Genomic DNA, 13597 nt, shown 5'->3' with positions numbered 1-13597 from the left:
ACAGAGGAGTGACTGCTCACTACACACACACACACACACAGGGGGGACAGAGGAGTGACTGCTCAGTACACACACACAGGGGGGACAGAGGAGTGACTGCTCAGTACACACATACATACACACAGGGGGCCAGAGGAGTGACTGCTCTGCACACGCACACACTGGGACAGAGGAGTGACTGCTCAGTACACACACACAGGGACAGAGGAGTGACTGCTTAGTACACACACATACACACAGGGGGCCAGAGGAGTGACTGCTCAGTACACACACACACACTGGGACAGAGGAGTGACTGCTCAGCACACACACACATAGGGGGGCCAGAGGAGTGACTGCTCAGTACACACACTCATGGGGACAGAGGAGTGACTGCTCAGCACACACACACAGGGGGGACAGAGGAGTGACTGCTCAGTACACACACAAACACGGGGACAGGAGTGACTGCTCAGTACACACACACACACAGGTGGACACAGGAGTGACTGCTCAGTACACACACACGGGGACAGAGGAGTGACTGCTCAGTACACACACACACACAGGGCGACAGAGGAGTGACTGCTCAGTGCACACACACACACAGGGGGGACAGAGGAGTGACTGCTCAGTACACACACACACAGGGGGGACAGAGGAGTGACTGCTCAGCACACACACAGGTCCTGCAGAGGGACAGAGGAGTGACTGCTCAGTGCACACACATACACACAGGGGGACAGAGGAGTGACTGCTCAGAACACACACACACACACACGGGGACAGAGGAGTGACTGCTCAGTACACACACACACAGGAACAGAGGAGTGACTGCTCAGTACACTCACACGGGGACAGAGGAGTGACTGCTCAGTACACACACACACACACAGGGGGGACAGAGGAGTGACTGCTCAGTACACACACACAGGGGGGACAGAGGAGTGACTGCTCAGTACACACACACACACACATACGGGGACAGAGGAGGGACTGCTCAGTACACACACACACAGGGGGACAGAGGAGTGACTGCTCAGTACACACACACATATAGGGGGACAGAGGAGTGACTGCTCAGTGCACACACACACACACACAGGGGGGACAGAGGAGTGACTGCTCAGTACACACACACACAGGGGGACAGAGGAGTGACTGCTCAGCACACACACACGTCCTGCAGAGGGACAGAGGAGTGACTGCTCAGTGCACACACATACACACAGGGGGACAGAGGAGTGACTGCTCAGTACACACACACATACGGGGACAGAGGAGTGACTGCTCAGTACACACACACACTGGAACAGAGGAGTGACTGCTCAGTACACTCACACGGGGACAGAGGAGTGACTGCTCACTACACACACACACACACACACAGGGGGGACAGAGGAGTGACTGCTCAGTACACACACACAGGGGGGACAGAGGAGTGACTGCTCAGTACACACATACATACACACAGGGGGCCAGAGGAGTGACTGCTCTGCACACGCACACACTGGGACAGAGGAGTGACTGCTCAGTACACACACACAGGGACAGAGGAGTGACTGCTTAGTACACACACATACACACAGGGGGCCAGAGGAGTGACTGCTCAGTACACACACACACACTGGGACAGAGGAGTGACTGCTCAGCACACACACACATAGGGGGGCCAGAGGAGTGACTGCTCAGTACACACACTCACGGGGACAGAGGAGTGACTGCTCAGCACACACACACAGGGGGGACAGAGGAGTGACTGCTCAGTACACACACAAACACGGGGACAGGAGTGACTGCTCAGTACACACACACACACAGGTGGACACAGGAGTGACTGCTCAGTACACACACACGGGGACAGGAGTGACTGCTCAGTACACACACACACACAGGGCGACAGAGGAGTGACTGCTCAGTGCACACACACACACAGGGGGGACAGAGGAGTGACTGCTCAGTACACACACACACAGGGGGGACAGAGGAGTGACTGCTCAGCACACACACAGGTCCTGCAGAGGGACAGAGGAGTGACTGCTCAGTGCACACACATACACACAGGGGGACAGAGGAGTGACTGCTCAGAACACACACACACACGGGGACAGAGGAGTGACTGCTCAGTACACACACACACAGGAACAGAGGAGTGACTGCTCAGTACACTCACACGGGGACAGAGGAGTGACTGCTCAGTACACACACACACACACACAGGGGGGACAGAGGAGTGACTGCTCAGTACACACACACACACACATACGGGGACAGAGGAGGGACTGCTCAGTACACACACACACAGGGGGACAGAGGAGTGACTGCTCAGTACACACACACATATAGGGGGACAGAGGAGTGACTGCTCAGTGCACACACACACACACACAGGGGGGACAGAGGAGTGACTGCTCAGTACACACACACACAGGGGGACAGAGGAGTGACTGCTCAGCACACACACACGTCCTGCAGAGGGACAGAGGAGTGACTGCTCAGTGCACACACATACACACAGGGGGACAGAGGAGTGACTGCTCAGTACACACACATACACACACGGGGACAGAGGAGTGACTGCTCAGTACACACACACACGGGAACAGAGGAGTGACTGCTCAGTACACTCACACGGGGACAGAGCAGTGACTGCTCAGTACACACACACACAGGGGGACAGGAGTGACTGTTCAGTGCGCGCACACACAGGGGGACAGAGGAGTGACTGTTCAGTACACAGGGGGGACAGAGGAGTGACTGCTCAGTACACACACACACACATACGGGGACAGAGGAGGGACTGCTCAGTACACACACACACAGGGGGACAGAGGAGTGACTGCTCAGTACAAACACACACAGGGGGACAGAAGAGTGACTGCTCAGTGCACACACACACACACACACGGGACAGAGGTGGGACTGCTCAGTGCACACACACCCACACAGGGGGGACAGAGGAGTGACTGCTCAGTGCACACGCACACAGGGGGGACAGAGGAGTGACTGCTCAGTACACACACACGGGGGACAGAGGAGTGACTGCTCAGTACACACAAACAGGGGGACAGAGGAGTGACTGCTCAGTACACACACACACGGGGACAGAGGAGTGACTGCTCAGTACACACACACAGGGGGACAGAGGAGTGACTGCTCAGTACACACACACAGGGGGACAGAAGAGTGACTGCTCAGTACACACACACACAGGGGGACAGAGGAGTGACTGCTCAGTACATACACACACTGGGACAGAGGAGTGACTGCTCAGCACACACACACACAAGGGGGACAGGAGTGACTGCTCAGTAGACACACACACACGGGGACAGAGGAGTGACTGCTCAGTACACACACACAGGGGGACAGAGGAGTGACTGCTCAGTACACACACATACACACAGGGGGACAAAGGAGTGACTGCTCAGTACACACACACACGGGGACAGAGGAGTGACTGCTCAGTGCACACACACACACAGGGGACAGAGGAGGGACTGCTCAGTGCACACACACCCACACAGGGGGGACAGAGGAGTAACTTCTCAGTGCACACGCACACAGGGGGGACAGAGGAGTGACTGCTCAGTACACACGCACACACGGGGGACAGAGGAGTAACTGGTCAGTACACACACACAGGGGGACAGAGGAGTGACTGCTCAGTACACACACACACAGGGGGACAGAGGAGTGACTGCTCAGTACACACACACACACGGGGACAGAGGAGTGACTGCTCAGTACACACACACACACGGGGACAGAGGAGTGACTGCTCAGTGCACACACACACTGCTCAGTGCACACACACACACGGGGGGACAGAGGAGTCACTGCTCAGTACACACACACACACACGGGGACAGAGGAGTGACTGCTCAGTGCACACACACACACAGGGGGGACAGAGGAGTGACTGCTCAGTACACACACACACACGGGGACAGAGGAGTGACTGCTCAGTACACACACACAGGGGGACAGGAGTGACTGCTCAGTACACACACACAGGGGGACAGGAGTGACTGCTCAGTACACACACAGGGGGACAGAGGAGTGACTGCTCAGTACGCAAACGCACACAAACACACACGGGGACAGGAGTGACTGCTCAGTACACACACACACAGGGGGACAGAGGAGTGACTGCTTAGTGCACACACACACACAGGGGGGACAGAGGAGTGACTGCTCAGTACACACACACACAGGGGGACAGAGGAGTGACTGCTCAGTACAAACACACACGGGTACAGAGGAGTGACTGCTCAGTACACACACACACAGGGGTACAGAGGAGTGACTGCTCAGTGCGCGCACACACACACACACAGGGCGGACAGAGGAGTGACTGCTCAGTACACACACGGGGACAGAGGAGTGACTGCTCAGTGCACACACATGCACATGGGGGACAGAGGAGTGACTGCTCAGTGCACACACATGCACATGGGGGACAGAGGAGTGACTGCTCAGTGCACACACACACACACGGGGGACAGAGGAGTGACTGCTCAGTACACACACACAGGGGGGACAGAGGAGTGACTGCTCAGTACACACACACAGGCGGACAGAGGAGTGACTGCTCAGTACACACACACACAGGTGGACAGAGGAGTGACTGCTCAGTACACACACACACAGGGGGACAGAGAAGTGACTGCTCAGTGCACACACACACACAGGGGGGACAGAGGAGTGACTGCTCAGTACACACACACAGGGGGACAGAGGAGTGACTGCTCAGTACACACACACACGGGGACAGGAGTGACTGCTCAGTACACACACACAGGGGGACAGGAGTGACTGCTCAGTGCACACACACACACAGGGGGGACAGAGGAGTGTCTGCTCAGTACACACACACAGGGGGGACAGAGTAGTGACTGCTCAGTACACACACACAGGGGGACAGGAGTGACTGCTCAGTACACACACACAGGGGGACAGGAGTGACTGCTCAGTGCACACACACACAGGGGGACAGAGGAGTGACTGCTCACTGCACACACACACAGGGGGACAGAGGAGTGACTGCTCAGTACACACACACAGGGGGACAGAGGAGTGACTGCTCACTGCACACACACACACAGGGGGGACAGAGGAGTGACTGCTCAGTACACACACACAGGGGGACAGAGGAGTGACTGCTCAGTGCACACACACAGGGGGAGAGAGGAGTGACTCTGTCCCCGTGTGTGTGTGCTCAGTACACACACACACACGGGGACAGAGGAGTGACTGCTTAGTACACACACATACACACAGGGGTACAGAGGAGTGACTGCTCAGCACACACACACACACACGTACGTCATACAGAGGGACAGAGGAGTGACTGCTCAGTGCACATACACACACACACAGGGGGAACAGAGGAGTGACTGCTCAGCACACACACATGGGGACAGAGGAGTGACTGCTCAGTACACACACACACACGGGGATAGAGGAGTGACTGCTTAGTACACACACATGGGGACAGAGGAGTGACTGCTTAGTACACACACACAGGGGGACAGGAGTGACTGCTCAGTACACACACACACACGGGGATAGAGGAGTGACTGCTTAGTACACACACATGGGGACAGAGGAGTGACTGCTTAGTACACACACACAGGGGGACAGGAGTGACTGCTCAGTACACACACATACACACATGGGGGATATAGGAGTGCCTGCTCAGCATACACACACACAGGGGGGACAGAGGAGTGACTGCTCAGCACACACACACACACTCAGGGGGGACAGAGGAGTGACTGCTCAGTACACACAAACACACTCAGGGGGGACAGAGGAGTGACTGCTCAGTACACACACACTCAGGGGGGACAGAGGAGTGACTGCTCAGTACACACAAACACACTCAGGGGGGACAGAGGAGTGACTGCTCAGTACACACAAACACTGGGACAGAGGAGTGACTGCTCAGTACACAAACACACGGGGACAGAGGAGTGACTGCTCAGCACACGCACACATGGGGACAGAGGAGTGACTGCTCAGTACACACACAGGGGGGACAGAGGAGTGACTGCTCAGTACACACACATACACACAGGGGGCCAGAGGAGTGACTGCTCAGCACACGCACACACGGGGACAGAGGAGTGACTGCTCAGTACACACACACAGGGGGGACAGAGGAGTGACTGCTCAATACACACATACATACACACAGGGGGCCAGAGGAGTGACTGCTCAGCACACACACACGTCCTGCAGAGGGACAGAGGAGTGACTGCTCAGTGCACACACACACACACAGGGGGACAGAGGAGTGACTGCTCAGTACACACACACACGGGGACAGAGGAGTGACTGCTCAGTACACACACACACGGGGACAGAGGAGTGACTGCTCAGTACACACACACACGGGGACAGAGGAGTGACTGCTCAGTACACACACATACACACACTGGGACAGAGGAGTGACTGCTCAGTACACACACACGGGGACAGAGGAGTGACTGCTCAGCACACACACACACACAGGGGGATAGAGGAGTGACTGCTCAGTACACACACACACAGGGGGACAGAGGAGTGATTGCTCAGTACACACACACAGGGGGACAGAGGAGTGACTGCTCAGGGCACACACACACACACGTCCTGCAGAGGGACAGAGGAGTGACTCTGTCCCCGTGTGTGTGTGCTCAGTACACACACACAGGGACAGAGGAGTGACTGCTCAGCACACGCACACACACGTACGTCATACAGAGGGACAGAGGAGTGACTGCTCAGTGCACATACACACACTGGGACAGAGGAGTGACTGCTCAGTCCATATACACACACACACAGGGGGGACAGAGGAGTGACTGCTCAGTACACACACGGGGACAGAGGAGTGACTGCTCAGAACACACACACGGGGACAGAGGAGTGACTGCTCAGAACACACACACGGGGACAGAGGAGTGACTGCTTAGTACACACACACACACACACGGGGGACAGAGGAGTGACTGCTCAGCACACTCACACGGGGGACAGAGGAGTGACTGCTCAGCACACACGCACACACACACACACGGACAGAGGAGTGACTGCTCAGTACACACACACACAGGGACAGAGGAGTGACTGCTCAGTACACACACACAGGGGGACAGAGGAGTGACTGCTCAGCACACACACACACACACACACACACACACACACACACACACACACACACACACACACACACACACACACACACACAGGGACAGAGGAGTGACTGCTCAGTACACACACACACGGGGACAGAGGAGTGACTGCTCAGCACACACACACACACACACACACAGGGACAGAGGAGTGACTGCTCAGTACACACACACACGGGGACAGAGGAGTGACTGCTCAGTACACACACACACACACACACACAGGTCATACTGTACAACTATCACTATAAATTACCCTCGGTCTCATGCTCAGTGTTCTCTCTCTTTACAGTGTTTCTTTTCCTGCCCACATTGGTTATCTCTTCCTTCTTCCCCTTAGCCAGGCTGTTCCTTTCCCTTCCATGTCTCACCACCAGCAGGTTGTCTGTCAGCCGACGCTCTCTGTCCATGCTCAGTCAGAGGCAGAGCTGTGTGAGCCTCTCTGCTGTCACAGTCTCTTTCCCTGTTTAACTTTGCCGAGTCCGACCCCCGGCCCTTATTATTATCTGATGTCACTACTTGTCATGCAACCGATTCTAGTTCTATAAACAAACTGCGACACCTAGTGGATTAACAGGGGAAGTGCACGCTGCTAAGTCTGGTTATGCAATGTACATGACTGGACATGTTTTATGTGCTGTGTGTTTTTAAATAGTCATTTACTTTTCTTGGTTATTATAATTAGTGCCAAATGAGACGAAGATAGTAAAACAAATAAAATGCCTTTCCATTATTCGCTCATGGTTATTGTCAACCATTTAGAGAGCACCTAGACGTTTCATATTCAAAGAGGGAGGGATGTATGATGTACAAAAGAAAAAGGCAGTAAATAATTTGAATTTGAAAAACACTGTTTTCGGAGGTTTGTGTCTCAATACTTTTCGTCACATAATTGCCTACTGTACAATTCCGGAGGCCCCTATAATCTATTTGGCGCTCCCAGCTGCCACATCACCCCCCCACAACGCACACACACATGGGGAGGGGGGGGGGGGGTTAGGGGTAACGTGATTCACTGTGAATTGCATCATTATGGTCCTGCCCCCTGGTTCACAATGCCGGTAATCTCAGCATTGTGTCGCGGAGGCAGGGCCACGATGATGCAATTGCGCAGGTACGTTCCCAATACAGCATTGAGTCATACATGCCTACCCTCTCGGAAGTCGCTGCAGGCTCCCGATATTTCAGGTAACCCCTGCACCCCCGGAAGGGTAGGCACTTCTGCTCACTCCTTAGTGAAGTGGGCAGAATATTACCGGGGATCGGCTGGTCTTAATGACGCAATTCTATGAGAATCACATAATTTAGCCCCGTCCTTTTTTAATATCCGACGTTCGCGTTGAATTCCCACAAGGGGCAGGGCTTAATGATGCCCCCAACTCCGCCCACCTTCTTCTCCTCCCCAGGCTTCTCCCAGGGAGGAGAATTTATAAGTTGGCAAGTATGCATTGAGTCCTCTGCCCATGCCGTCCCACTATGCCGACATGGAGGGGGCAGCCAGAATGTCTGCAAGTATGCATATGGATCAAACAAGGTCAACACAGCAGCAGTCCCCATAGGATTCTATGGGGCTGCAATTCTACAGCATACATCAAGCTCAGGGAAGCGTAACTTTCCTGGAAAAAGAACACCCGGGATGATCCAAAAGATGCCTCTCCGCGTGCCGATGCCGATAGCGGCATATGCGCATTTGGACTCCTTATTCCTAAACTTGGAAGTCTCTTCATTATTATTGGAAGAGCTATCCTGGCGGCTAAGTCATTCTTGATATCGGCAATAAAAAAATGGCGATATATGGGTGGAATGTATTGCAATCTACTTGTGATAATTGATACATGCCACCCAGACTGAAAGCAGTATTTTTAATTTGTTTCTACTTATTTGTATGTTTTTTTTTTTTTATTATTATAATTTAATTTGATTATTTTTATTAGAATATCCCCCAGTAGGACAGAATAGACCTTGGGGTACAATATAGTTATATTTTCGTATTATATTATATTATATACCAGCTCCCAGTACAGAAGAAACCAAATCATTTCTTTACTATTTGGACTAGTATTGATCCTCTCAGATCTCTCCCTCTCTCTCTCTCTCCCCCACCTTTCCACTATTCCTAGGTGCTATATTTTTTGACAGACATTAATGGGTTAATGAATCACTCGGGAAGAAGTTGACTTGGCATTCTGGGAATTGTAGTTGTACAAAAGCTGGACATATGGCCAGCGCTACAATTAAGTGAACCTAGGCAGCTGCTAAGTGCGCCATGGTTAAGGGGGTACCTAAAATAATGTCATTCCTATACTGTACTTTTTTTAATGTTTCTTCCAGATCCCACAAAAGGAGTCGGCCGCTGGCATGAAAAAGACATATGTCCATGAGATTCTTATATGTGAAGCTGCTGGCTTCTCTCCCTCCATGAGGTAAATTTACTAAGATAGGAGTTCTATTAAGAAGTGATGTTGCCCATAGCAACCAATCAGATTCCAGGTATTATCTTCTAGAAGGTGCTAGATAAATGGGAAGTAGAATCTGATTGGTTGCTATGGGCAACATCACTTCTTAAATAGAACTCCCATCTTAGTAAATTTACCCCCATGTCTCTGGTACATTGGGACTGAGGCGCTTGGTTATATTGTCACACTCCCAGTCTGTGGATCATAATATGCCCCTCTGCTTAGAGGAATAGATTTACCATTATACTGCTGGGCTAAGGTGGATCTGATACGTTATCGCCATCTACAGACATTAAACGCTTATATCCATTGTGATTGCACAAATCATTGCCCGTGTTTATTCTGTGGTCCCCTAATTGGGTAATAAATGTTGTTTTATATACGTTAATTCTGAGATACCCATTTATTCATGTAAGGGAATTTGAGCGCAGATAATTACAATCTATTGTCCTTAAAAGTTCATCTTTATTTCTGTGCAGCCAGGTGACATATTTCCCTTATTTGTGGATTTAATTTAGGGCTAATGATTACGCTGCGCCAGTGGTAATTTTTTGTTCCAGGGTTTGCATCTGCTCTGGCTGACTAACACACATTGGGGATCGGTAGGAATGACCGCCGTGCATCAAATCCCGACGCCAGAAGACCGGCAGCAGTGAAGATCCGATAGGTAAGTAATCTAACTACCTAACCCTCTCTCCCTCCTAACCCTCCCTTAGGGATGCCTAACCCTAACCTCCGCCCCCTAGTGCATAACCCTAACCACCCTGTAAGGAAAACAACCAGCTTAATATTGTGTCGCTATATAAATAAATGAAATTATAATTATGACTGACACATTTAATAAAAAAAATAAAAAAAATTAGGATACTTATGCCAAGTACACACTTAACGATGTGTACCCAGCACGATGTCGTCCGCGGCGGGTCCCTGCATTGGGTGTCGGCATCGACAAGTGCATACATGCTTGCTGATGCCGGCAGTGACTGAACGACGGCAAGGGCCGTGCTGCATTTGTCAGCATGGCTCCCACCGACGTTATCGCATGCAGGTCCAAAGGGCGATGTCGCTGATGACGTGCGGGAGTGTGTATCACCGGTGACATAGCGGGTACACACTGACCAGCTTTACTCCTCTCCAGGCCGTAAAGAAGGTGGTGCGGCCAGTGCCGATGCGTATGGTTTCTCATGGCTACTTATATGAAATGTAAGTAAAATATATAAGGGGTGAGGGGGTGATTGGCATAAAATGTATAAGGGGGTGATGGGTATAGAATATATAAAGGGAGTGATAGCCATGGACTATATAAGGGGAGTAGTGGGCATAGAATATATAAGGGGAGAGATGGACATATAGCATATAAGGGAGTAATAGCCATGGAATATATAAGGGGATGATTGACATAAAATATATAAGGGGAGTGAGGGGCATACTTGCCTACCCTCTCGGAAGTCGTGGGAGGCTCCCGATTTTTCGAGTAACCCCCCCGCACCCCGGAAGGGTAGGCACTTCTCCCACATTCTGCCCACTTCCTAGTGAAGTAGGCAGAATGGGGAGAATATTATAATTGTATCGGCAAGTTGCAAATTGGGGGAGGGGCCTAATGGCACAATTATGAGAAACGCATAATTAGTCCCACCCCCTCTTATAAATATCCGGAGGTCGCAGGTAATTCCCGTGAGAGTGGGCGGGGCTTGACGCACCCCGGCCACCCCCGCTACCAACTCCGGCCACTGCTTCTCCTACCCAGGCTTCTTCTGGAGAGGAGAAATCTAAAGTCGGCAACCCTGTATATAAGGGAGTTATAGCCATGGAATATGTAAAGGGGTGATGGGCATAGAACATGGATCGGCAACCTCAGGCCCGGGGGACATATAAGGCCCCCGGAATCATTTGGTCTGGCCCTCAGAGCTTTTTTCTGCTAGCCTCATCTGGCTAGCAGAGTGTCTGGAATGGCACCCTACAGCCAGAATCTATGCAGCAGTGCCGCCTGGAGTGCCCTTAGGACGCCTCAGACGGTCACATCGCTGTCCTTAGAGCTCCCCGGAGCATCTTGAGGATGCTCCGGGCATTGCTGTAATCACTGACTATTGTGGCCCCGCCTCCATATGAGGTCACACGGAGGGGGCGTGGTCTTTACAGGGCCCGCGAATAATGTTATATATATCAAAGTGGCCTTTGGCAGAAAAAAGGTTCCCCACCCCTGGCATAGAATATATGAGTGATGGGCATGGAATATATAAGGGGAGTGAGAGACATGCAGCATATATGTGGTGGGTGAGATGGTGGGCATAAAATAAATTATATGAAGGTGTGATGGGCGTATTACACAGAAACATTGGTTAAGCGTCTATAATGCTATGTATGTGGAAAATTGTGGTTATAATATCAAAATAGGGTAGGTTGGAATCTGTTGCCCTTTCTCACCCAGGGCACCAAAATGTATCACAGCTTCTATTCATCCGTAGTATTTTCTATTGCTAAAGGTTCCTGCATCTATCTTACACCAGGTAAGACTTCTGTGATTTGTGTTCCCTAAAATTATTTTTTTAAAATAGCAAATTGGATGCAACTGGGCCAATAAATGATCCTGAAAAAAAATAATTGTAATAATAAAGAAATATAATAAAGAAAAGGCTGATCTTTTATATCCGTTCCTGTGCCACAGACTTGGCAGCCTGCTCCTAACGCAGGATTTCCAGAGGGGGGTTTCCAAATGCTTAATTTTAGAGCGTGTGTAGACTGTCAATGGAGAGGGCAGAATTAGTACTTATCCAGCTTTAATAAGCGTCATACAAAGTGTGTTAATTCCAGCATATACAGGACCAGTGATCACAGTAAGCCATTAGATGCGGCTATAGGGCCATCCTGCCTGAGCTGAATGTATGTATTTTAGATGTGGGCACCATTCCAGACTATTGGAGCAAGTCCGGGAGCCTGGAGGAGCAGCAGAAGAACCTAGCACTGCCCTGGACATACATGTACATATTGGGCTCTATAGCAGTGCATCTCTAACAGTGCATGTTTTCCAGATCTTCTAGTTGGTGCACAGGTTATTTATTACTGGCTGATACATGTTAAAAGATCCACAGGTGGTGCTAATTATTTCATTTGTGATACTGAGAAGAACATGTAGCACTAGTAACAATGTATTATATTACTATTTCTAGTGTGGTCATGGTGCATACTTGCCGACAATCAGCTCCAGCCTTCCGGGAGGGAGCTGATTGTCGGCTAACAGCGGGGGGTGGGGGCGGAGCCGGGGGCGGGCCAGCCAGTTGGTGGTACATTGGGGGTGGAGCCAGGGGCGGAGCTGCACGATCGCGTCATCGTGGCTCCGCCCCTCTTCACAATGCCGTTATTTAATATTGTTTTAAGCTTTTAGAAAAAGTAGAATTTTTCTCTTTAATATAATAATTAAGAATAGTAGTTCTGAATAATGGGCACCTCTTGACAGGGGCTAGTTTAATATGGTAAGAATAAATCGTATGGGGGGGGAATCCCACTGACCACGCATCCCCCCTGGATTTGCACCGGGCTGAGGGGCTCACAGCGCTCGCCTCCCAGGCGCACAGCACCACAATGGGATTTTTCCCCCTGAAGGGGGTGTGGCCACGACTCCCGTGTTTAGGCCACCCCCCTTCATCCAGGCCGGCTCTCTACACCCCTGGCGATATGTCGTTCAGTGAACAACACCTCACATAGTGCATATGCGGGTGTGTATAAACGATATGTCCCGAACGACATTGTTCACAAATATATCAGGTCGGCCAGGCTTGCCTACCCTCCCGATTTGGCCGGGAGCCTCCCGATTTTCGGGTTCCGCTCCCGGCCCCCCGGAAAGGCAGGCAAGCCTCCCGAAAGTGTCTGACCCTCCCCACCTCCCTCCCTGAAAAACACAGAAATCCCCGCAGCGGGGGGCCCGGTGACGCGATTCGCGCAGAATCGCGTCATCGTGGCCCCGCCCCCTGCTTCACAATGCTG

The 13597-nt window shown here is 51.7% G+C and overlaps 1 protein-coding gene across 1 annotated transcript in view; it reads right to left on the bottom strand.

Moving 5' to 3' along the window:
• The window catches only part of POLD4 (DNA polymerase delta 4, accessory subunit), a 67212-nt gene extending 59533 nt beyond the window's left edge, over positions 1–7679 (bottom strand). Inside the window, exon 1 of the mRNA XM_088449812.1 lies at positions 7417–7679. Coding sequence (XP_088305938.1) covers positions 7417–7570 — 154 coding nt within the window. The 5' untranslated portion in view covers positions 7571–7679. The remainder of the gene's footprint in view (positions 1–7416) is intronic.
• Between the last annotated feature and the right edge of the window lie 5918 nt (positions 7680–13597).

Source organism: Taudactylus pleione, unplaced genomic scaffold (assembly GCF_031769625.1).
Source record: "Taudactylus pleione unplaced genomic scaffold, aTauple2 ptg000497l, whole genome shotgun sequence".
Lineage (NCBI taxonomy): Eukaryota > Metazoa > Chordata > Amphibia > Anura > Myobatrachidae > Taudactylus > Taudactylus pleione.
Note: the sequence above shows the minus strand (reverse complement) of the source record. Positions and strands in the feature narration are given on the sequence as shown.